Below are 21,513 nucleotides of genomic sequence, written 5' to 3'. Positions count from 1 at the left end.
ACACAGCAGCCTTTTCCGAGCAAAACCCGCTGGTGCTGGCAGGCTGGCCCTCAGCTCTGCTCTCCTAGGAGGAGCCACCATCAAAAGGAACTTTGACAAAGGTCCACACTTCAGCTCCTGGCAATGGGCTGCTTCTCGGGATATGGGAAGGTGTGTACAATTCAAGTAAATAAATACATGACCTGTGACTAAACGCTGATGACTTTTCAGTCTAGTGATTGGTTTGTAAAAGTTCCCTATTCCCGTACTTGAGCTCATATAACATGATGAAATACTAATTGAATTTGGCGTGGGGAACTATTTAAAGTAAATAAACTATTAATTTTTTAAAAAAATTTGCAGCTGGAGATAGAATTTCTGACTTCTGCCTGCATTTTGGTGGGGTTTTTCTTCTTCATTTTTTCTCAGTTCTTTAATTCCCTTAATTGGTTTGACTAATTCATTATTCAAAGCTACACAGTTAGCATTCTACTATATATGGGGCAGGTTTGGTGCTAGTATAATGAGATATGAGTGATCAGCTGAACTGAGACCCTGTGCTCATCTATCTATCTGACCAAAATCAGCTTCTTGACTAGATGTTGTTCAGTTTGTTCAATATAACTGGTGGCCTTTAAATAAGTTCTTTTGAACCAGAACTTGCACTTTTTCTGACCTGACAAGTCGTCTGTTTCCACGTTTTCCCAAAGCAAAGATGATTTCATGGCAATTATTTGTTAGTAGACAGGTAGTCTTCACATCCATTACTCCTTTTGTGAAAGCTTATGCAGGGCTGCACTAAGTCTTACAAAATTAGCATTTTTCTCCTCCTGCTTATCATCATGAGTTTGCAGAAAGAGAAAGCATCCTGACTTGTGCTTAGTTGCACTAGTGCATGAGCACTGAGGTACCAGTGGGTGTCAGCATCGGGGAGCTTTCGGGGAGGGAAGAGAGAGGGGCAAGCCTAGGCAGCAGCACAGCGTTCCCCACCAGCAACAGAATTGTCTGAGCTTTCCACACATCCCAGGAGCACAAAACTCCTCTCCCACCTGGCAGACTGCATTAAAGCATTTGCAAGAACAAAGTGAGATTTTTTTCAACGGAGAGCCCCAGCATCCCCAGCCCTGGGGTCAAGCTTGTAGGGTCGGACACGTTGGGCAGGCAGGATGCAGAGGATAACACCGACAAATGCCAATATTTGTGCAGGCAGTGTGCAGCACACCTGCACCAGTTGGGGCATACGATTCCCAGCAGTCTGAAAGTCCAATCTAGAGTGGCACTTTGCCCTGTGGGCTGGGCTTATCTTCCTAATTCCAGTCTGGAGGCTGTCAGTCCTGCAATTTCCCCAGCATCCCAGCATCTCCCCCGCAGCCAGCATGGGATGAACATGCTGTTCAACAGCCAGAAGTGATTTCACAGCCCCTCATTCCTCCAGTGACAGCCCCCTAGACGATGTCCTGCCACCAGCACACCTGCAAATTCCAGCTCTTGCTTTTGGCCCAGAGGCAGTACATCAAACCCAAAGCGCATCCCATGGGTAGGTCTTTTATATCTTCAGAGCAAAATTTCTTGTGTTCTTCAGCTCTGAGTAACTAGTGAGCTGAAAGTAAATAAATAAATATAAATAAATAAATAATATATTAAAAATCTTAGCATGGCAAGCAAGAAAACTTCTGTGATAAATTTATGGGGTAAAGAAATTTTGGCAGACATCATCTGGGAATTAGTGTGTTAAAAAAAGGACCTTTTTCATAATGGCTTGGTTCATAATTAGTTCCAAACTCTGCATGACCACAGCTGCCAAGAAAGAACAACTGCTCATGTTTAATTTAGAGCTACTCATATGTTTTGCAGTTAAATTAAACCAAAGCCAAACCGGGGAATTTGGAAACCACTGAAAATAAGGGGAACTCTGGAGTGCTTAACAATTACTTCCTCATAGGACATGCCCAAGAGGAAGAGAGGTGCTTTTCTGTCATGGAGCTGCTCTCCTAAGCATGAGGAGGATCATGCTTTCCTTCCTCTGCTTACTGATGCACCTGCTTCAGGATGAGACAACTTGTAAGTAAGGGCTTTTTGCTATTTTCCTATGTGGGAAGGGAAGGGGGAGTGGGAGGACAGGGCTTGTTATTGAATTTTTTGGATGAGTCAAGAAATCTCTGTATCTTTTGGTGGGTTTCAAAAGCTAGTCACTTTCAAATTAGTTTGTTATTTTATCATTCCAGGTTCTGAAATGCAGATAAAATGAATGTGTTAGCCGTTAGATTTTTTCATGGCTGTATTACCAGTTTTAGTTCAGCCAGGACAAGTCTTATCTGATTCTGTGCTCTGCCAGGTTAAAAGCTGCTGTCATCTGGGTTGCAAAACCCACAAAAATATTAGGGTTTGAATGATTCAGAGAGGTTGTTAACTGAACCTGTTATAAGTAATATAGCAGCTTGAAAATAGATGACCTTGAAAACTGTCAGACAGCTTTTCCAGTGCTACAGACAAGAAAAGTGAATTTCAGGTGGTTGTTTATTAGGCAGGAGCTGGTAAACACGACTATGGTAACAGTTAAAAGAGCTATAATCTCTTCAGGTTAAAGCTGAGCTGTGGAGTAAAGCAGGAAAGAGCACTTGACTTTTAAGTATTGATGGGGATGCTCACTGCAGACTCTGTGAAGAGATCTGAAGGGTTTGTTTCCTGAGGTGATCATCAGGTATCTTTCACAGCAGCAAACTCACTAAGGAAAAATATACCAATAAACCAACATAAAAGAAAAAAAAAAAGAAAAACAAAACAACAATGAATGAACAAACAAACCCAAAACAAACAGCAAAAACTCCCACCTCAAACACTCAGACCACATAAAAGTATTCCTTTCATAGTTCTAAATGTGTTTCTTTTGCAACTGCTTGACTTCATGACTTGGAAAGTTTAGAATGTGAGATCCAGGATATTTAATTTCCCTGTGGTCTGCTAGTCATGAAGCAACATGGTCTGTAGCAATACCCTCTGATTCCAGCATGGAGGAACGTGTCTGTGACAAACCCCTTATGTTATCATTCCTTCTTATCTGCAGCGCTTTTAGTTTTGGGAAACCAAGACCTGCAAGATTCGATTAAGCCACAGAAGGTAGAGTTCCATTCGTTAAATTTCAACACCACTTTGCATTGGCAGCCTGGGTGGGCCAGAGAGGCCAGAGATGTGCTCTACTTTGTGCAGTACAAAGTGTAAGTACTAGTGCCTCCCACTGGGCTGGGGCTCAGCCCTGCTGGGCATAAAATGACTTCTCAGGTGTCAGGAGGTTCTCATTCCTGGGCAGCAGCCATGTCCTGCTTGGCTGCCAGCTCTCAGTGGTTTCTGCACTACCAATCCTGTAAGGTGCAGTCAAGCAGCGCAAGGCAAGGAGTAAGCACCTCCAGCACTACGCTCTGCACCCTCATTGCACCAAGGATTTGATGGAAAATGTAGTTTGCAGGGGACCTCTGAAAGCCACTGGGTCCAGCCACCTGCCTCAAGCAGGTCTGGGTAGGCCAAGTTATTCTGTAATAGAACATTAAATGTATCTCAGTGGCCTACCTTGCCCACAGTCTCAGGGTGGAAAGGTCTCACTGTCTTGCATGGAAAGATTGAGGCAACATTAGGGGCTGGTCTCCAGGGTCTGCTCCCACCCCTGGCACACTGGTGAGTGCCTGAAATGATTATTGCCCTTGAGGAACAGTTTAGTGAAATCCAGCATTCTGCCCACCAGTGAGCACACTGGCTGAGCCACAGCTTGCCCACCTCTCCCATGGGGCAGCTAAGAGACGGCTTCTGACAGGGCTGGTGACCCTGTCTCTGCTTTAGATTTCTTTCAGAAAAGACAGAAACCTGTAGCTCCCAAACACCCATGAAATCAACCTTCCCTGTTATCAAACTGAAGGCAGTTAATTTCCAGGCAGGATAATGGCAGGATGCTTGTCAGCGCCAAAAGAATAAAACAGATGGCTGAGAATCTGCATGGGCACAGGCAGTGATCCCTAAAGTTTACACCCTTCCTCCTCTTTCTCCACAGGTATGGGCAGAGCACATGGCAAAACAAAGACGAGTGCTGGGGGATTTCAAGCCATGTCTGTGACCTAACACATGAGACCTCTGACATCCAGGAGCCTTACTACAGCAGAGTGAGGGCAGCCCTGGCTGGTGTCTACTCCAGCTGGAGCCTCAGCTGCAGATTCACTCCTTGGAGAGAAAGTAAGTGCAAACACTTTCCTGGAAGGAGTTTGGTCTTCCATGGCATGGAACACATCATTGCTGCTCACAACTTGCAAACATGAGTTATCCTTTTCTAGCCACAAAGCTGTGTGTAAAGAAGTGAGTAATAGCGATTATGGCTAAATAGCCATTTACCAGTAATTAGAAGATCAAAAAATCCCTTTAATTCAATCTCTTCCTCTGGGCATGGAAGTACACAAATAATTTTCAGGCATTTTTGGAGCTGCTGGAAAGACAGGACTCAAGACAATAAAAAAGGAAGTATTTTTTCTTTGTGGGGAGAAGAGAGAACAGAGCTGTGTGGTGTGTGGCCACTATTCTTGTCACCTTTATGTGCTATCCCGACTGCAGGAAAGGACATAGAAAGGACACGTGCAAAGCTTTTGGTTAGCACTGTCATTACAGTGCCACAGTATGTTAGAAATGGAGGACTGCCCACAATGAACAATAGCAGTCTACCTACCAGTAAGTTCACCATGAATTAACCTGTTTTCCCTCACTGGCCAATGCAAAATCAAATTGCCAGCGTGGGTCACTCCACAACCCCAAAGTGCAAATTACCTTGAGCCTCCTGCACAGATGAAACCACAAGCTTTGATATGAAGTACCTTGCAGCAAAACCAGAACATCTTGCCCTGCGCCACCTCCTCCTCCTCTTGGAGGGATTAGTGTGGCAGCTGCTGCCCCGTGTCCCCACACTGCTGGTGCTGCACACACATCTATGCAGGCACTGGCTTCAAGCCTTAGCTGTGTTTAACCAAGCTGATTCCAAAATATTTGAAAGTGATGACATAAACTGCATCCTTGGCACAGCTGAAATGGTTTAAATGGATGTTTTGTGCAGAAAGCACAAAGACAAATATGAGGGAAAAAGAAAATCAGGGCAATTTTGGAATTTTTCTTGACCAGTCAGCACATAGCAACATCGGCTCTAAGGAATTTCAAAAAGTTTGTCTCAAAGATAGATTTACAAACACAGGAAATGTCACATCCAAAATAACAATAACCAAACCCAATAAACACCAAGAAGCAAGAATTTACAAAGTGTCACTTGAGGAGTAAGTACACCATAATATACTGTTGGTAACATGAGCATTTGTTGAAAGGATACAAATTGCATTCTTGGAAATATTATTCATAACCTATAATTGTGTTTATAGCTTTGGGTTTTTTTCCATAGCTATGATAGGACCTCCAATGGTCACTGTGGTTCATAGCAACAAATCCATAACAGTAAAACTCCAGGCTCCACGTTCTCCTTATAGAAGGAAGAGAGGCAGCAAAATACCAATGACAAACTATTATGATCTGCTGTATCAAGTCTTCATAATTAACAACTTGCTAGATGAGGTAAGAGTATATTCAGATATGAACTCTTTACCATTGAATAGCCAGAAAAGTGTGGGCACACCATATTTGTTTTGCTGTTGAGTCTTCTGGGATTGTGAGAACAGCAATGACTGTGCAAATGTTTGAAAACCAAGTAGGCTTATTTTTCAGGAATTGAATTTGATTTAATTGATTTGTAATTCCTGCCTGTATTATTTTCCATCAACTTAATACTTCATAATCCATTACCTAGTTTAGAAAATTGGTACTGGAGAGAAATCTGGGGGGGGGGGGGGGGGGGGAGGGGGAAGGGAATTTTATTTTAAAAGCATAAATAAGTTATTAATGCTGCTGAGTTTGTGTAAGTTCATGTGCTGTTCTGCATCCTCTGTTCTCATTGAACTTTACTCTCAGACACACTTGCTAGGGAAATGTGCTTGACTGGCTCTTCTTTCTCTGTATGAAGCAACACAGGGTCCTGGTGTATGAAGGGAAAGACAAGGTTATTAAAATAGAAGATTTGAGGCCTGGAGTCAGCTACTGCATCGTGGCTAAAATGTACATGCCAATGCTGGACCACAGCAGCGCCTACAGCAGCAGGCAATGTACCGTGCTGCAGTGACAGGGCTGCACCTCTGAGACAGGTAAGTCACTGTCTGAAACTGGAGATGACTCTGGAAGTCAAGATCTTTCCTCTCACCAAAGACAGGTATTCTCCAAAAGTAGAGAAAAAAGTGTGGCATAGAAACTGCCATCCCACATGACAATATTAGCTGGAATACTTACATAATCTCAGATGCACACCAGGTAAGAATGATAAGGCCAAGATGATTATAGGAATGGGATAGATAATTATTTGCATGCTGGCACTGGCCTCAGAAATATCTGCTTCTTCCCTTGCTTTAAGTAGCTGTACATACTATAGTTAAATAGTTATACGTAGTATGGCTTTCATAAATGCATTTCTGTCAAGTAATAATTAACTAGAAAAATGAGTGACCTCCAACTTTATTAACATGCAATTCTCCTATAGGCTCTGCCAGCCTTTTCTGCTCAGGAATTGATATGATGGAATAACTAAAATGAGCCTCTCCCCTTTTCATGGACACTCTTCAGTGTAGTGTTTCTAAAAAGAAATCAGTTATCAAATGTCATGAGTTCCCACGGGCCAAAATGCAAGAATTATCTCCACTAGCTGATATGAAAAATCTGGTTTTTTTACTTACATCAATCACTAGGCTATTGTCACATGTCATATCCCTAGCCAAAAGATTTGCTATCAATCCTGCCTTGCAGGTACAAAGGCACAGAGAGTACAAAGACCTAACCCAAACTTGACTTCATTGGAATTGGCCTTACCAAGCTCAGATTTGGGGTAACAGAGGAAAACTGGAAAAGTATCAGTTTTAACTTGGGCTTCTGTTCTCAGTTCTGTACCCTAAAACCATAGAAGTTCTCCTTTCTTCTGCATAATATGAGCATATCATTGGTGTCTCTCGAGTTTTGGTCAGTGGGTTTAGGCTAAGGAGGGAGTCACTTCCTAGGGGACTTTCCTGCATTTTTTCCTTGCCTGCCCTGTACTGTAAAGAGCTGGTTAGAGCTGGACTTCCAAACAACTTGCAGAGGGACAGGACAGATGCAGGTGAAGGGCATGTGTTGAATGTCAGTTCAGTTTAATACCACCAAGCTTAAATGCACATGCCAGCAGCAATTCTCTTTCTTTTCCCCATTACAGGGATAATGGCAGAAGATGCCTTCCATCACAGGTCCAGCTGTAAATCAACATCTGCTGTCTATGTCTGGAATACATACTTGGATACTTTTTAAACTAACCTTTGCTGCATTAAATTATTTGATTATTTGATCACAATCCTTTTATGCTACATGAAGGAGTCTTTGTATGTCCCATATTACAATTCATGATGGTATATATTTGCATTTTCCTAGGTAACAGACTTTCAATATAAAAATGAAACCATTAAAAATGTCTTTGTGGAAGTATCCTTAAGATTGCTTCTAGGGGTTTTGTGTTTTACATCTTGAAATTAAAATACTATCTATGAAATAGAAGTTTCAGATATTTTATGTTTTCTACATGATCACAACTGAAAATTAAAAAGGTGTCCTTCCTTTAAAATAAGAAATGTGCAATGCAGGAGTAACTCCATGCTCAGAGTGTCTTTGTAGGACCCTCAACACAATATTTCTGACAGTGAAACCAGTATGTGATTAGTCAGGGATTAATGTGAACTAAAACAGGAAAAATCCTCTCTTCCATTCAGTGAAAGACAGTTGAAGGAAAGAGACCCTCAGCAAGTTTGAAACAGAACTGTGGGGAGTGGCTGATAAACCAGAAGGCTGTGCTGTCTTTCAGTGGGACCCTGATAGGCTGGAAAATTGGGTGGAGAGAAACTGAATGAAGTTCAGCAAGGCCAAGTGTAGGGCCCTGCAGACGAGGAGGAATAACCCCAAGTGCCAGCACAGGCTGGAGACTGACCTCCTGGAGAGCAGCTTGGCAGAGAAGAACCTGGGAGTGTTGGTGGATGCCCATGAGCTGGCACTGCCCTTGTGGCCAGCAGGGCCAGTGGATCCTGAGGTGCATTGGGAATAGTGTGGCCAGCAGGTCAAGGGAGAAGGTCCTGACCTCGGGAGGGCACACCTGGAGTGCTGTGTCCACTTCTGGGCTCCTCAGTACAAGAAAGACAAGATGTGACCGGAGAGGGCCCAGTGGGGAACCACAAAGATGATGGGGGCTCTGGAGCATCTCTTTTGTAAGAAGTATCTGTGGGGGTTGAGTCTGATAGTTTAGAGGAGAGAAGACAGAAGGGATCTCATTAATGCATGTAAATATCTCAAAGGTGGGTGCCCAGAGGATGGTGCCAGATTGTTGTCAGTGGTGCCCAGTGACAGGATGAGGAGCAAAGGCCATAGGCTAAAATACAAGAACTTTCACCTCAGCAGGAGGGCAAGCTTCCTTACATTGAGGGTGGCAGAGCACTGGAACAGGCTGCCCAAGGAGGTAATGGAGTTTTCCTCTCTGGAGACATTCTAACCCACTTGGACACGTTCCTGTGTCACCTCTAGGTAGCCCTGCCGGGACAGAGGGGATGGACTTCATGATTTCCAGAGGTCCCCTTCAGACCTAATTCTGTATTCTGTGACCTCTATTTAAGCCATTTCACAATAAATGGTGACTGAATGCTGACCATTATCTGGGATTTCTGATTATTTTAGCCCTTAATCATACAAGGGAAAAAATTGCTTGGGCAAGGTCTGGGTAGCGACTCACTAAGCCACGCCAGGAGGGAGAGGTGAAATAGCTTTTGCAGATCTGCAAGGTCTGTAAATAATGAGAATCTTGGTACTTAACTATGTTCTGTAATTGCAGATTAAATTAGAGGAGGTGAGAGTGGCACAGACATAAAAGGGCAAAGAAAGCCATGGGAAAAATGGAGGTCCCAGCTACATTATTATTATCCACTTTTCCCTTAATTCAAGTACACAAAGGTGGATAAATTCAGTTAAGGTAACAGACATTGCGTTCTCTGAAGCCAAATTCAAAGCATTTTTCATGGTCTGTCACTAGCACCTCCCCTGGCGGCATCAGAGCTGAGAGCTGCTTCAGGATGATGGCAGTAGGCATTTGGGAAGAGGCTGTGTTTAAGGAAGTTAATGCTGGTCACTCTTGCATTTAACAGAATGAAAGAGGTTGTTACACAATAAATATTTCCACACCTGATTATAATACATGATATCTTTGAACAACTAGGTTTGCAGACATCCAGCCATATCCCCACATCTAGTCCATAAAACCACAGGTTTCTTTCACCACATTTCCCTTTTTGCTCCTCTCTCAGTTCTTCCAGTTGCTTTGCCCACTCATATCCCATAGTTTCTTTACTTAGGTGAGATATTTTTGAGAATCAAGCCTTTAAATCGCTGTGCAACACCTGGTGCCAAGACAAGTGTGAGATCCTGCTGCCTTGCACTGGCCAGAAAAACTGTCCAGGCAAACAATTAAGAAATAGTCTATCTGGCATTTCAGCAGTGGGTTATCACAGCCTGAAAACAGTATCTGTAGTAATTGAAGTTCTTTCTGAAATTCATTTACTTCCTTAGGGCAGGCAGCTCATGTCGCCATCATTAAACAAAGATAAAGCTTTATCAGAGAACAGATTCTGACAATTCCAGATACTGTACCTATGTCTGATGCAGAGGATAAAGCTTTTACAGAGAAGTTGTTTGTTTTATGGAGAACATTAAAAAAAAAAAAAAAAAAAGAGAGAGAGAGAGAGAGAGAAAAGAAGAGGCAGAGCCATAGGCGTGTACCTGAAGCATCCAGACCTAGCTAGAAATAGAGCAGCTGCCATGTTAAGGGTCTGTGAAGATATTTGAAACCTGAAATTTTCTCAATTTGATAAAATTATGAAAAATGTGAAGCATGAATGCTGGGAAAAGCAATAAAAGATCTGAAGAAGTCTTGCACACAGTTGTGTGCTAAGTTGTGGGCTAACCAAATTTCACTTCCTCAGCAACAACAGAGGTTACAGAAAGCAGTGCAAGAGTTGCAGGAACCCACTTCCATTCTGACAGTACCATGATTTATTACTGCCAACCCCATGATGTTCTGCAAAAGCACATTTTCCCTTTCCCTTTGAAATGTAAATTTTCTTTCAGTGCTGCTCTGATATGTAATTTTACTGGAGAAGGGTTTGATAGAATGACTGGTGCTGTATTTTTTCCCCCCCTAAGGCTGAGTGATCTGCACTCACAGCTTCTAGATAGACTTGGTAATGCTGTAACTTCAAAAACCAGCTTATTGTGCCTTAGACTGCATGCTGCACTGCTGTTTACCACTCCACAAGGGTGGAATGGAGAAAGAGTTCTCTTAACTGTAACTGGGACTTTCCTGCTGACAGATCAGTTTGGAAATACCTGGAAGAATGAGTTCTAGCCCTCCTTTCTCTTTCTCCTCCTGGCACAGGCAAACCATCTGCTGTGGGTCCACGCCTCTGGAACTGCCCAAGCTGGCACACAGCAGCACAGGGGGCTGTGCATGTGCACACCACTCAGTTCAGGATGCTTTCACATTGTTGGTTTGGCTCCTCCTTGCAAAAAGTTTTCAAGACCCAGCTGAGAACACTTGTCTCTTGTTTTTTTAGTCACTTACACAATAGGTATTTTCTAACCAAGTGCCAAGTGCCAACTTCTGTTTCAGGAAAGAGAGAAATGCTGACTTCTAGGGCCATGGCACTGGGAGGGAAAGATCAAGCAGTAACAAAAGCAGGACTTGAGACCAATTCTGTGAACTCTCACCGGCCACATTGCTAAGGGATGTCTGCAGTGATGGCCACAGCCTGTCACAGGCCTCATCTGAAGGTCCTCCAATGAGAAATAGATATTATTCTTTTAGAGTTTGCAGTTGAGGATTTTGTTGTGAAGTGGAACCCATCCCACGAGGGCTTACCCTTCTGTCTTTCATGACTTTGTTTGAACATATCTGATTTGCCAGAGAGAATAAGAGCTGATCTCCTGCTACAAATGGATTTAACTTCCCATTCCACTGGCACTCAGAAGAGCAATATTCAGCCACCAGAAATTCAAGAACAGGCCTCCAGAAAAGCTGACAGAGCAGCAGCAATGAACCAGATGCTCCAGCCTTATAAATCAGGAGAAGATTATGCACAGCCAGCTGTACCATATAAATGGCCAGTTTTATAGGGTGCCATGGCCCTTGGTGTTTATCATATGGTGCAGCATCTGGCCAGTCCCATTCACACCTCCCATGTATCTGCTTTAATCAGATGTGGAATGTGGACCTGGGGCTTACAAACTTGATCTCAGCTGAGAACCACTTTGTGGCCCAGGGCGGGGCTCTGTTGTGAAATGACATTTGGCTTTTGCCACAGATCTGTTAGACATTAGGAACTATTCCAGACTGCAGGGAATTAATCACAAATAGGTGGGGATTTCTCTGTTCTCTGGATTCCAATGTTTGCTACAAGGATACTCATCTGTAAAACCTGTCTGTAAAAAAAAAAGAAAAAAAAAGAAAAAAAAAAAGAAATCTCAAACTCCTGAAAAGTAGTTCCTGTGACAAAGGACATAGGACACAAAACAAGGGTACTTTCTGGAGAGAAGGGAAACAAATGACACTGATGTTCACGATCAGGAAAGTTACAGTCTCCTTTGCAACTTGTTTTCAGAATCTTTTGTAAAAGGTTTCCAAAGGAAAAAAAAAAATCCCTTTTAAATGTAATTCCCCAAATTATGAAGTCACTGGTTGTTTCATTGTGTTACATGTTTATTCCACTGAAAACCCAGTTAAAGGAGTCATTGCTACCAGAATTTTGGCTTAGGAGGTGGAAAAATAGGAAGCTTGAGCCCTGATGCTTACAAGGAAAGAAATATCTGGAAAAGTTCCATGATCTGAGGTAAATACTGAAGACAGTTTTAAATTTTTAAACAGTTTGCTCTTTTTGAAGGCATCAGGGCCCTGATCCTTAATAATGAAAAAATGCAGCCCAGAAGTATCACACTGAGGACCAGACTCTTCAGAAACGTCCCTACTTTTAAACACAGGAACAGGATGACAATGAAGAGCCATTGTGCTAATTGTTATATCTACAAAAGAGCACCAGGAAAATTGTTGTTGATTTAATTTATTTATTTCAGGTAATGTCTTTTTAATACTTTTTTTTTTTCTTTTTTGGGTGTAGGAAATCACAAATCATACAATTTTCCAAGAAAGATCTTGTTTTTCATTTTTTACAACAGGGGAGTATTTTTAACATTGCTTGTTAGGTGACACTGGGTTTGTTGAATAGCTGACAAGAACATGATTTTTACAGGGCTAAGGTCTTATTTCTAGGCTAACTTCTTAATATAAATTATTATATTTGGAAGAATAAAGCTCCTAAAAGATATCAGCAAAAAGAAAAATAGCATTGTCTGTGTTAAATCAAACCTAAACACTTCCAGAGGGTCTGTGAAATCATATCCTGGGTGGAATGAGACTCAGAGACACAAACCTGGAGAAGAAACTGCTGGAAAAGACAGAAAAGGAAATAAGACAAAGTGCACCTAGGCAGGGGCTGGGAAGCAGCATTAGAGCAGAAATGTGTGTTTCAATAAGCATACAAAATAGGAGCAAAGTAATTTGATGAATGACACAGACATTAAGCAGTTTCTGCCATTGAAAAGGAGACCTGTACTTCTATGGAGCAAAACTCTTTCATGTGTGTCCATAGTCAAGGAGAAGATATACCTGTAAGGTCACAACATGGATGTGTTCTGATCAGAGAGACCACTTTAGCTATTTCAGCAGCAACCTTGGAGGGAGAAAAGCCACTAGAGAGAAGATTTCTAAAGCCAGAGAGAGGAATTCCTGTGTGGTTGGCAGATACAGTGAGGGATCTGCAGGAGATCCCCATGTCCTGGGGGTGGCAGCTGAAGTCATGCACACAACATCTGTGCCTGGGTGACTGAAGCTCTACTCCAGTCACTGAAATACTACTGTAATGTACTAATGGGATATTTACCAGGTATAGGCTGGACCCTGAAGTCATGTGTATTTGATTTGTAGGGTTACAATAAGAAATCTGAGGAGAAAACCTGGTTATGGGGATGAAAAACAGATGAGATGATGCTGATATGTACACTGGAGTTGCAGGGTACCTTGGGCACAGTAGCCTTTCTAGTGCCAAGGACCTTCTCTTTGCCTTTGAATAATTACATTTATATTTGAATGATCACTTTTAAATTTGAACTGGAATATCTTGTGGAAAATGGAGTAGGATGAGTGAAACTCTGGAAAATGAACGCGAGGAGACTTCAGAAACTGAGTTCCCAGTTTGTACTTTTTATTACATTCATTCTGAATACTTTCTTGAAGCTCAATGAAATATTTCTCCATTCATGAAAATTTATGCCTAAAGTGCAGAAACTTACTAAATAAGTAGTAAAATTCTCTCAGCTGCACAAGATGTATCACTGTGCCATCCCCGAGCACACAAGGACATTATTTCTTGCCAATTTGTTCCTCACTGGTGTTTGCTACAGAAAGACAGATTCCCTGAACTAACAGGAGACACAGTGACATAAAGTGCAATGTACTTTGAGTGCCTAAGATTTTAAACCACAAGAGGCTGGGGTCAAGCCCAAGCAGTGGGAAATGCTGAGCAGGACATGCCCAGAACTAGGAAATCCATCTGGGAGATGTAGTGAGATGAGTTACTCTGAATGTTCCAGTCACAGGCCTCCTTGCTCTACAAGCTGTGCCATGACCTCAAAAAAGAACCAGAGGCACAAACAAGCAAGGGCTACTGCAGCTGTGTGATCCTTTCAGTGCAAACACAGTGTTTGTCATGCCTTGGAGGAAAGCCTGCTAGGACTTCCCCTAATTATTATACCTGCTGTATATTAAAGACAGCTGAAAGAACCAACTCAAGTTACCATCAGTCATCCAAAAGAACGTTATGTTGTTCATGTTTTTTACCATGACTGACCATTACAACAAAAAAAGATTCTACTACTTCCAGATGAAGTAGGAAAAGGAACATTTCAGAGTGAAGCCATCAATCTGACCAAAGAGAAGAGCCATGCATTGGTGTTACCAACACCTGATGACCTGTGGCAAGAAACACAGCCTCTCAAGGTCCAAGGATAGCCAGTTATGTTATGGTGTAAGGTGTGGAAATAAGCCAAACAGGGGCTTCAGCAAACTGAAGAGCATAGAAGCTTCAGCTGATTTTCTATAAGCCTCTGCCCTGCATGTGGAGAGTATCAACAGAAACCCTTCCAGAAAAATATTTCTAATGAAAAACTGGAATTTTGCTGAGAGGAAAAAATACCACTTATTAAAATATCATTGACAGCATTTTGTTTTTTGAGTGAAAAAAATAAAATAATATTCTCTTCTCTGTGGGAAAAAAACCCCTTGTGTCCTTAATTTTCCAGACTGTGAGATTTCCAATGACATGTTTAAATTTCCTGGAGTAGGACAGGAATGAAAATTGTCCTTGACAGCTCTGATCAATCTTTACCTAACACATCCAGTCAGAGCTCATACTGCAATCAATGACCTTTGGGAGTGCTTTTAGTGAGGTGCTATTTCTCTGAAGGCAGTATAATTCAATACGCAATATTCAACAATCCTGCCTGGAGTGCAGCATACCCACATAATCCGAGGCAGGAGGCAAAAAGAGGACATTGCTCTGCACACTCACCAGCCTTACTTCAGGAGCTGAGGTTGTTCCAGTCACCCTCAGCTTCTTGTAAATGACAAGAGGCCCTGTGATTTCACCAAGAGAGACTGACAGACCAGCATTACAGTGACAACAGAACGAGGAGTCTCCCTCCTCTGCCTTGGATTAGGCTTCTTCCCTGCTCCAGGGGCTCTGCTCCTGCTCACAAGGTGCAAGTTTCACAAGCTACACTTCACAACACCATGTTTCCTTGCTGTGCTGGCTAGAACAGAAAAAAAACACCCAGGAAATTTCTGCTGTGTAAGCATGAGGGTCCAAAGAGCTCACTGAGGTTTAGGGGCAGCAAACTGAGTATTAACTCCCACCCTGCACTTCATTTCAGCTGGTGAGCAATGCAGAACATGGTGTACTCCCACAAACAGTCAAGATTAAAAACATCTGTTTCATGTTTACTATCCAAACACCAGTGCTAGTATTTCTAATGAATTTCAAGACTTGAGCAAGCTGAAGACTGAAGTGACACAAACAGCAGCCAAAAGAGGACACTGGAAGACATTACACCCACATTATGAACGTAGCAACTACAAGCAGGCACAACAGAGCAGTGAAACTGGCTGCTTACATTATTAAACATACTGTATTAATGTAATATTCCTTAAGTAGAAGGAAGTTTTGAGGCACTTACCTAGACTTTTGCAGATTATGTCCTTCCAGCCTTAAAGCATCTCCAGTTGTCTAGAGAGCAGCATGGACAAACTCAACAAGAGAAGGAGGCTGATCCAGTGGGTTCAAGTCCTAGGGCATCCTTGGGATTTGGAGAAAACAATTCCCCCAAACTACTTTCATTTTCCTAGCAGCAAAGCTGGAGAAAAGAGGGAGAGGTTTACTCTTCCCTCTTGGCCATTTTGCATTTACTGTCATGGCTCAGAAGGCTATGTACTTAACCCTCACTAAGCAAATCACTCATGGTTTTAGGCAAGCTCTCAGCAGGTACTGGCGATAATGGGTGTGGATGACCAGAAGTCTGGGGTGGTATCACAGCTATTTGGAGAGGCTGTGAAGCAGAAGCAGGGACAGACTCCCTGCTTGCTACAGGCTGTGCCAAAATCAGAGCCAGCTTTCATAGTCCAAAGGCTAACTTCACACAATGATACAGGTCATCTGTTCACTTGATTAGGGACAGCATTTTAGCCATGGTCTGAAGACCAGACTCTTCAGAAATCCTTACTTTTAAACACAGGAACAGGATGACAATGAAGAGCCATTGTGCTAATTGTTATACCCACAAAAGAACATCAGGAAAATTGTTATTAATTTAATTTTTTTATTTCAGACAATGTGAACACCAGATGTGAATATTTCACTACTATACAAAAATCAGAATTACTTTGTAAAGAAAATCCCAATTTAAAAACTCCAAGTTAAAAAAAAAAACAAAAAAACAACAAACCACAGTCATAGGGTGCAATTTCATTTTTCATTGATAAATGTACCTAGCTTGGCCGGAGCCAAACCAATGGAAAAGTACATTTCAGAACTGAGCCTTTGATGAATACTTGAACTCTCCTTTTTAAAAGAAAAGTATAAAAAGGGAGGGATTTATTCCTGAAACAAGTCTGTATTACTTTTCTCAGAAGAGATACATTTCTAGTCAGTGCATGCAGCTGTTACTTCACAGATTGGAAAACAAATTTAAGCTGCAAAGAAAACAGCTAAATCCCAAATCCCAAGACAATGTTCTCTAAACAAACCAAGGAACTATAAAAAGAAGTGTGGCTGAACCATATATGGGATTACACTGACACGTTGTGGCAAGACAGGAGTAATGCAATGCCTTAATCACAGCTGTGACCACCAGCTGCTATGCTGTGCTCTTTCCTCTGCTTGAAGAGCAGAGAGAAGTCTGGGGTCCTCAGCCCCAGACCAGGGACAAGGAAACTGAGAAAATATACAAGATATCATCACTGGATCCTTCCAATATTTCCAACTACAGTATGTGGAGCTGTGAAGTCATTTACACATCTTAGCATGGAGAGATACTTCCCTGTCTGAAAGCAGAGCTGGAAACCCTCATCCCACACAGCTGCAGATATGCATTTGGAGGCCACCAACCTCTGAGCTTTCAGCCAATTGGAAAGCTCTCTGTTAAAAAAAAAACAAACAAACAAAAAAAAAAAAAAACAAAAAAAACCAACAACCAAAACCAAGAATCCATGAATGATTCAGTTGAATAATCTTTCCTATATCACTGATACTTCAGGAAAAAAAAAGGTGCAGGCTGTGTCCTGAAGCCTGACATTTTCAGAGAAAAAGGGGCATGCAGAGAAAAGAATTAACAGAACTGTAGAACTGTGGCAGTGAATAAGCTCCTCAAGCAGAGGAGCTTATGGAGTCCAAGAATCAGTCTTAGTGCCAGAGAGATCCAACTCATACTGAGTGGTTCCTGAGTGTTGTATTCATATTTCTAGAATCCCATACCTTCTGGGTGGTTTGCTCACACACAGCTCTTCACAGCTCTGTTGTTCCTGCTTCTTCATCAGGGCTCCTCCAAGGCTCTGCCTAACCAGCCAACACCAGCCAACCCCTCTCCCCCTCTCCCCCTCTCCCCCTCTCCCCCCCCCCCCCCCCCCCCCCCCCCTTTTATCCCAGTTATCTTCATTAGCCACAGCTGCCACCCAATTAAGGACATCACAGCTGCAGCCCATTTAGAACAACTAGGATTGGGGCAAGGCCACTTATACAATACATAAATTTTACTAGGACTCCTACTATATTTCCCCCTTTTCTTTTACCAACAGATATTCAAATACAATATAGATATTCAAGTACAATACATACATTTCCCCATGACTCAAAGGCCATGTTCAACACAGCTCCTTGCTCAAAGGCCATGTTTCTCACAGCTCCTGGCTGTCACAACTCTCGGCTGTCCTATCTTCTATCACGTCTTGTTGTTACATTTCTAGAGTCCCAGCTCGCAGGCTGCCACACCTGAGGGAGAAGGGAGGGAGGGGGAGAGAGGGAGAGCCTAGGGACAAAAGGGCCAAAAGAGACTCTGTGGTCTCCCTCACACAGCCTAACAGGGAGGTTCAAAGAGGGCGCAGAATAAGCCTTGGGCCAGTGGGATTACAGATCCATGGTACTGCAGGGGAGGATCACAGGCTTGGAATAAACCGTGCATTTTTGAGGGGTGAGACAGAGCACACCATTTAAATAAAATGTAACACCACAGTATGGGAAAACTTCATCAGGTCAAAAATTCACAGTTCACCCACAGAGATTTCCTTGTACCGTCAAGGTGTGAGTCTTCAAGAAACCAGAAGACTGTCACATTGTTTCTCCATGACTTCACCTTTGTGGAGATGCAGAAGCTCAAGAGGAAAGCAAGGCTTTTTGCTTCTTCAGGTTTCTCTGGAAAGATCATGGATATGGTATCTAATGGCCACATTTGAAATGCTGACAGAAACAAAAAGTTTCAAAAACAAGACAAGCTGTTTTCCAACTTATCTTGTTCTTGTTTTCAAGCACGTGTATTCTTTTGGCAACTCACAAGATGCTCTGATGTGGTCTGTTTTATTCTCCTGTCTGCTTCCTGCAGAGAGTTGCTGGTCACCACATGGCTGCAAAATTCTGCACTTCTGACAGGGCTCCATGGGACAGGGAGCCAAATGGGATCCATGTCCTGCAACATTCAGCATTGCAGCACTCAGTATTGTAATACATGGTTTCTAGGCATTGTGCTTAGTGCAATGCAGAATCTTCAGTGAAGTGCCTGAATTGCTGGGGAGAAGTCTCTTTCTTATTACCATAATCCCAGACTGGAATTTTTCTGTGTCTTGCCTGTCTTGTTATAATCTGCACTGTTGGCACACCCTGACTGCTGCTTTTGTGCCTTGCCTTTGCCTTCCTGGCATGCTGGAGGGAGTCTGAAGCTGTCCATGCATCAAGTTATTGAAGGGGAAAGGTGACAGGGCAGGGCTTTCATCTCATCCCTGTTGTCTGCAGGATCAGGAGTCCATGGATGCTGGAGGGATGCCGCTGCTCCCTTACAGGTGCAGCCTTTGGGACAGTCTGAGAGGAGACTCTGCACTGCTGACAGCTGTGCAGCTCCTTGGGAGGTAAAGCTGGGTGTCACCACAATCGGGCTGCTAACAGTGCAGTGTGTGCCAGGGGCTGCTCCAGGCCCTGCTGGGCTGTGCCCAGCCAGGAGCAGCCACTCCTGCTGTGTTCCAATGCACTCGTCCAGGAGGTGGGCAGTGGCATGAGCACAGGGGGAGGGTAAAACTGGACCGTGGTAACCAGATGTTGGCTGAAGTGGCTCTCTCCTGTCTCTGCAGTAACATAAAATACAAAAATGTTTACCAGTGCAAGGAAGGACAATATCATGTGAGCACCAGAAGCAATGAGTTGTGAAGAAGCTTCTTTCAACTTCCTTGTCTCTGACCAAGGAAGTTGTAAGTATAATAAAGAAATACTGATTTAAACCCTCTCACCACTGGTGTACGATGAGCATTTTGCAGACAATGCTTTTTATTTTTCTTGTGAGTAAACTTCAAGCCATTTCGTATTTGTGTCTATATTTATTCTGATAACTAACATTTATGTCAGGGTGGAGAGACTTATACACAAGACAGTGGTAGGGATGTGAAACAACATTATGAGGTTCTAGCAGCCAGAGAAAAATTATTCCTTTTACTATAGATATCCTTTATACTACAGATAATAATACCACACATAATTCACTTCTAGGAAACATTTCCTCTGTAGGCACAGCAGGCATTTCCCGCATGTTTTCTGTGGACTGCAGGTTTTTTACAGGAGTCACAGCTCTTCTTTAGTTATATAATTCTCTGTGCCTGAGATGCCAAGTATTGTGCAAGGTAACAGGGAATAACAAAACTAATTTCACCGCAACATAAAGTTCAGCACAGTCTAAAGTGCTGCTGCTTCATTTCATTGCCTTCATAGGTAATAGTGTCATTAATAGGAATCTGGTTTTATATTACAGCAGGAGTAAAAAGTCAAGACATAGCAGTGGTTAGGTCATCTCAAACTGTAGGATAAGTGTCTACATTTTTGCAGGCCTGAGAAGTAAATTAATTGACGTTTTCTGCTGAAAAACAGAATACATTTTAATGGGAATAAAAATTCAAAAAGCTTGCTGCCTTTTTTCCCCAACAGTATAGAACAGAATCACAGAATATTCTGAGTTGGAAGGGACCTACAAGGATCATCAAGTCTACCTCTCAAGTGAATGGCCCATGCTGGGATCACAACCTTAGCATTATTGGCACCACGTTCCAACCAACTAAGTTAATTTTGGTGTTATCTTCCAAGTATATAAAAAAAAAAAAAGGCATGGTCTTTAGTCATTCTAGGGCTGACTTTCTGTTTCTGAACCAGCTGTTCTGTAACTTCCTGCATCTTTTGAAACACAGCTTGCCAGAATAGATATTTCCCCTTAAAATAACTTGGCACTTACAGCCTCAGCTGATCTTTAACCACTGAACGTGTTGACTGTGATATAAACTGTGCCATTATCTTTCTTGCAAAGGAAGACTTATGTTCAAATTTGGCACTAATGTGTTACTTTGACAATTATTTTTGTGTGATAGGCAGTATCACAGCAGTCTAGTATTTGAGGTCCTAAAATCACAGAAAACAAAATCCAGTTCCCTGAATTGCCCACAAGCTTTCTGTGTAATCCTAGCAATCATTTAGTTCAAAGGGGATTGCTTGTACATCTTTACAAGTACCTCTGAATACCTTTACAGGCTGGATTAGTGCCCCTCCCTGTTTCACATGGATACTACAAGCATAAGTACATGAAAGTATTTAAGGCACTCTGAAAGTAGGGGTATTTAGAAGATTAACTCCCACTGAAGTCAACAGTTTTTGAATTACATGTTCCCCACAAGAACGTGTTTATTCTTGCCTAGTGTCCTGGGGTGACGTTATGATGCTTGTATCCCCATTCATTATGACGTTATGATGCTTGTATCCCCATCCCCTGTTCTGTGCCTTTAAGACTGGCTCTGAAGAGTGGAAGTTTTGTTTGGGTTTCTCTTATCAGGGACACAGAGACAGGCAGTAAGTACATAGGGCTCTTTTTCATTTCTTGCTTTCAGCTTGCTGCCTTGCTTGCTTGCTTGCTTGCTTTTCTGCTCTCACTTTTGCTTCTGCTTATTAGCTAGTTCTAGCTAAACAGTCCACATCCATTCCTGGACTGTTTCTCCTCTCCTCTTCCTGTGACCATCTCAAACCTGCTCTGGACTGGGACCCGGGAACACCGAAGGTTTGGCTGCAGCAGCTGCCCAGCGCCGGAGGGACTGAGAACAGAGCAACCACCCCCGAAAGAGACTTTCTGATTTTGTCATCTTTCTCAGAGCGGTGTCAGCTGGTATTGTTCATTTTGTGTGTGGGGGGGTGCTGTGCCTGAAATAAACAGGTTCTTTCCACCTCTCTCCAAGGATTTTTTTCCCGAACCGGTTGGGGGGAGGGGTCGTGTGGGTTTTGCTTTCTGGAGGGGCCCCCTTTGGAGATTCTTTAACAAATTTGCCCTAAACCAGGACACCTAGGAAGGATGAACTTTTCTAACTGCCTTGCTGTTTCAATAACTGTGGCCTGCATGGTCCTGCAAAGTTGTTCCATGTTTCAGACATTTATCATGGCCCAGAAAGAAGGTGCACCAAGTCACTCTGCAAAAGTCCTCTCCAGGTGGTGATCTGATGGCACGGTGGAACCATGAGTGGTCAGCCTT

The 21,513-nt window shown here is 42.7% G+C and overlaps 1 protein-coding gene across 1 annotated transcript; it reads left to right on the top strand.

Moving 5' to 3' along the window:
• The first annotated feature begins 142 nt into the window (after window positions 1-142).
• On the top strand, window positions 143-7,363 carry IL22RA2 (interleukin 22 receptor subunit alpha 2). The gene is made up of 7 exons (XM_054279031.1): window positions 143-150; window positions 1,922-2,040; window positions 3,044-3,194; window positions 4,019-4,197; window positions 5,399-5,568; window positions 6,014-6,191; window positions 7,283-7,363. Exons 1-6 carry the CDS (start codon window positions 143-145, stop codon window positions 6,167-6,169), a joined length of 783 nt encoding a protein of 260 aa, XP_054135006.1. The 3' UTR covers window positions 6,170-6,191; window positions 7,283-7,363.
• The last annotated feature ends 14,150 nt before the right edge of the window (window positions 7,364-21,513 follow it).

This window comes from Melozone crissalis, unplaced genomic scaffold (genome assembly GCF_028551555.1).
Source record: "Melozone crissalis strain CALT ecotype California unplaced genomic scaffold, PUWL_Pcris_2 ptg000027l_1, whole genome shotgun sequence".
NCBI classification, from domain to species: Eukaryota; Metazoa; Chordata; class Aves; order Passeriformes; family Passerellidae; genus Melozone; species Melozone crissalis.
Note: the sequence above shows the minus strand (reverse complement) of the source record. Positions and strands in the feature narration are given on the sequence as shown.

Excerpts from the sequence above, each read along its gene's own strand:
- IL22RA2 (XM_054279031.1), top strand. Across the intron at positions 2,041-3,043 it reads GCTTCAGGATGAGACAACTT|CGCTTTTAGTTTTGGGAAAC; the intron begins GTAAGTAAGGGC and ends TCTTATCTGCAG. Across the intron at positions 5,569-6,013 it reads TTAACAACTTGCTAGATGAG|CAACACAGGGTCCTGGTGTA; the intron begins GTAAGAGTATAT and ends CTCTGTATGAAG.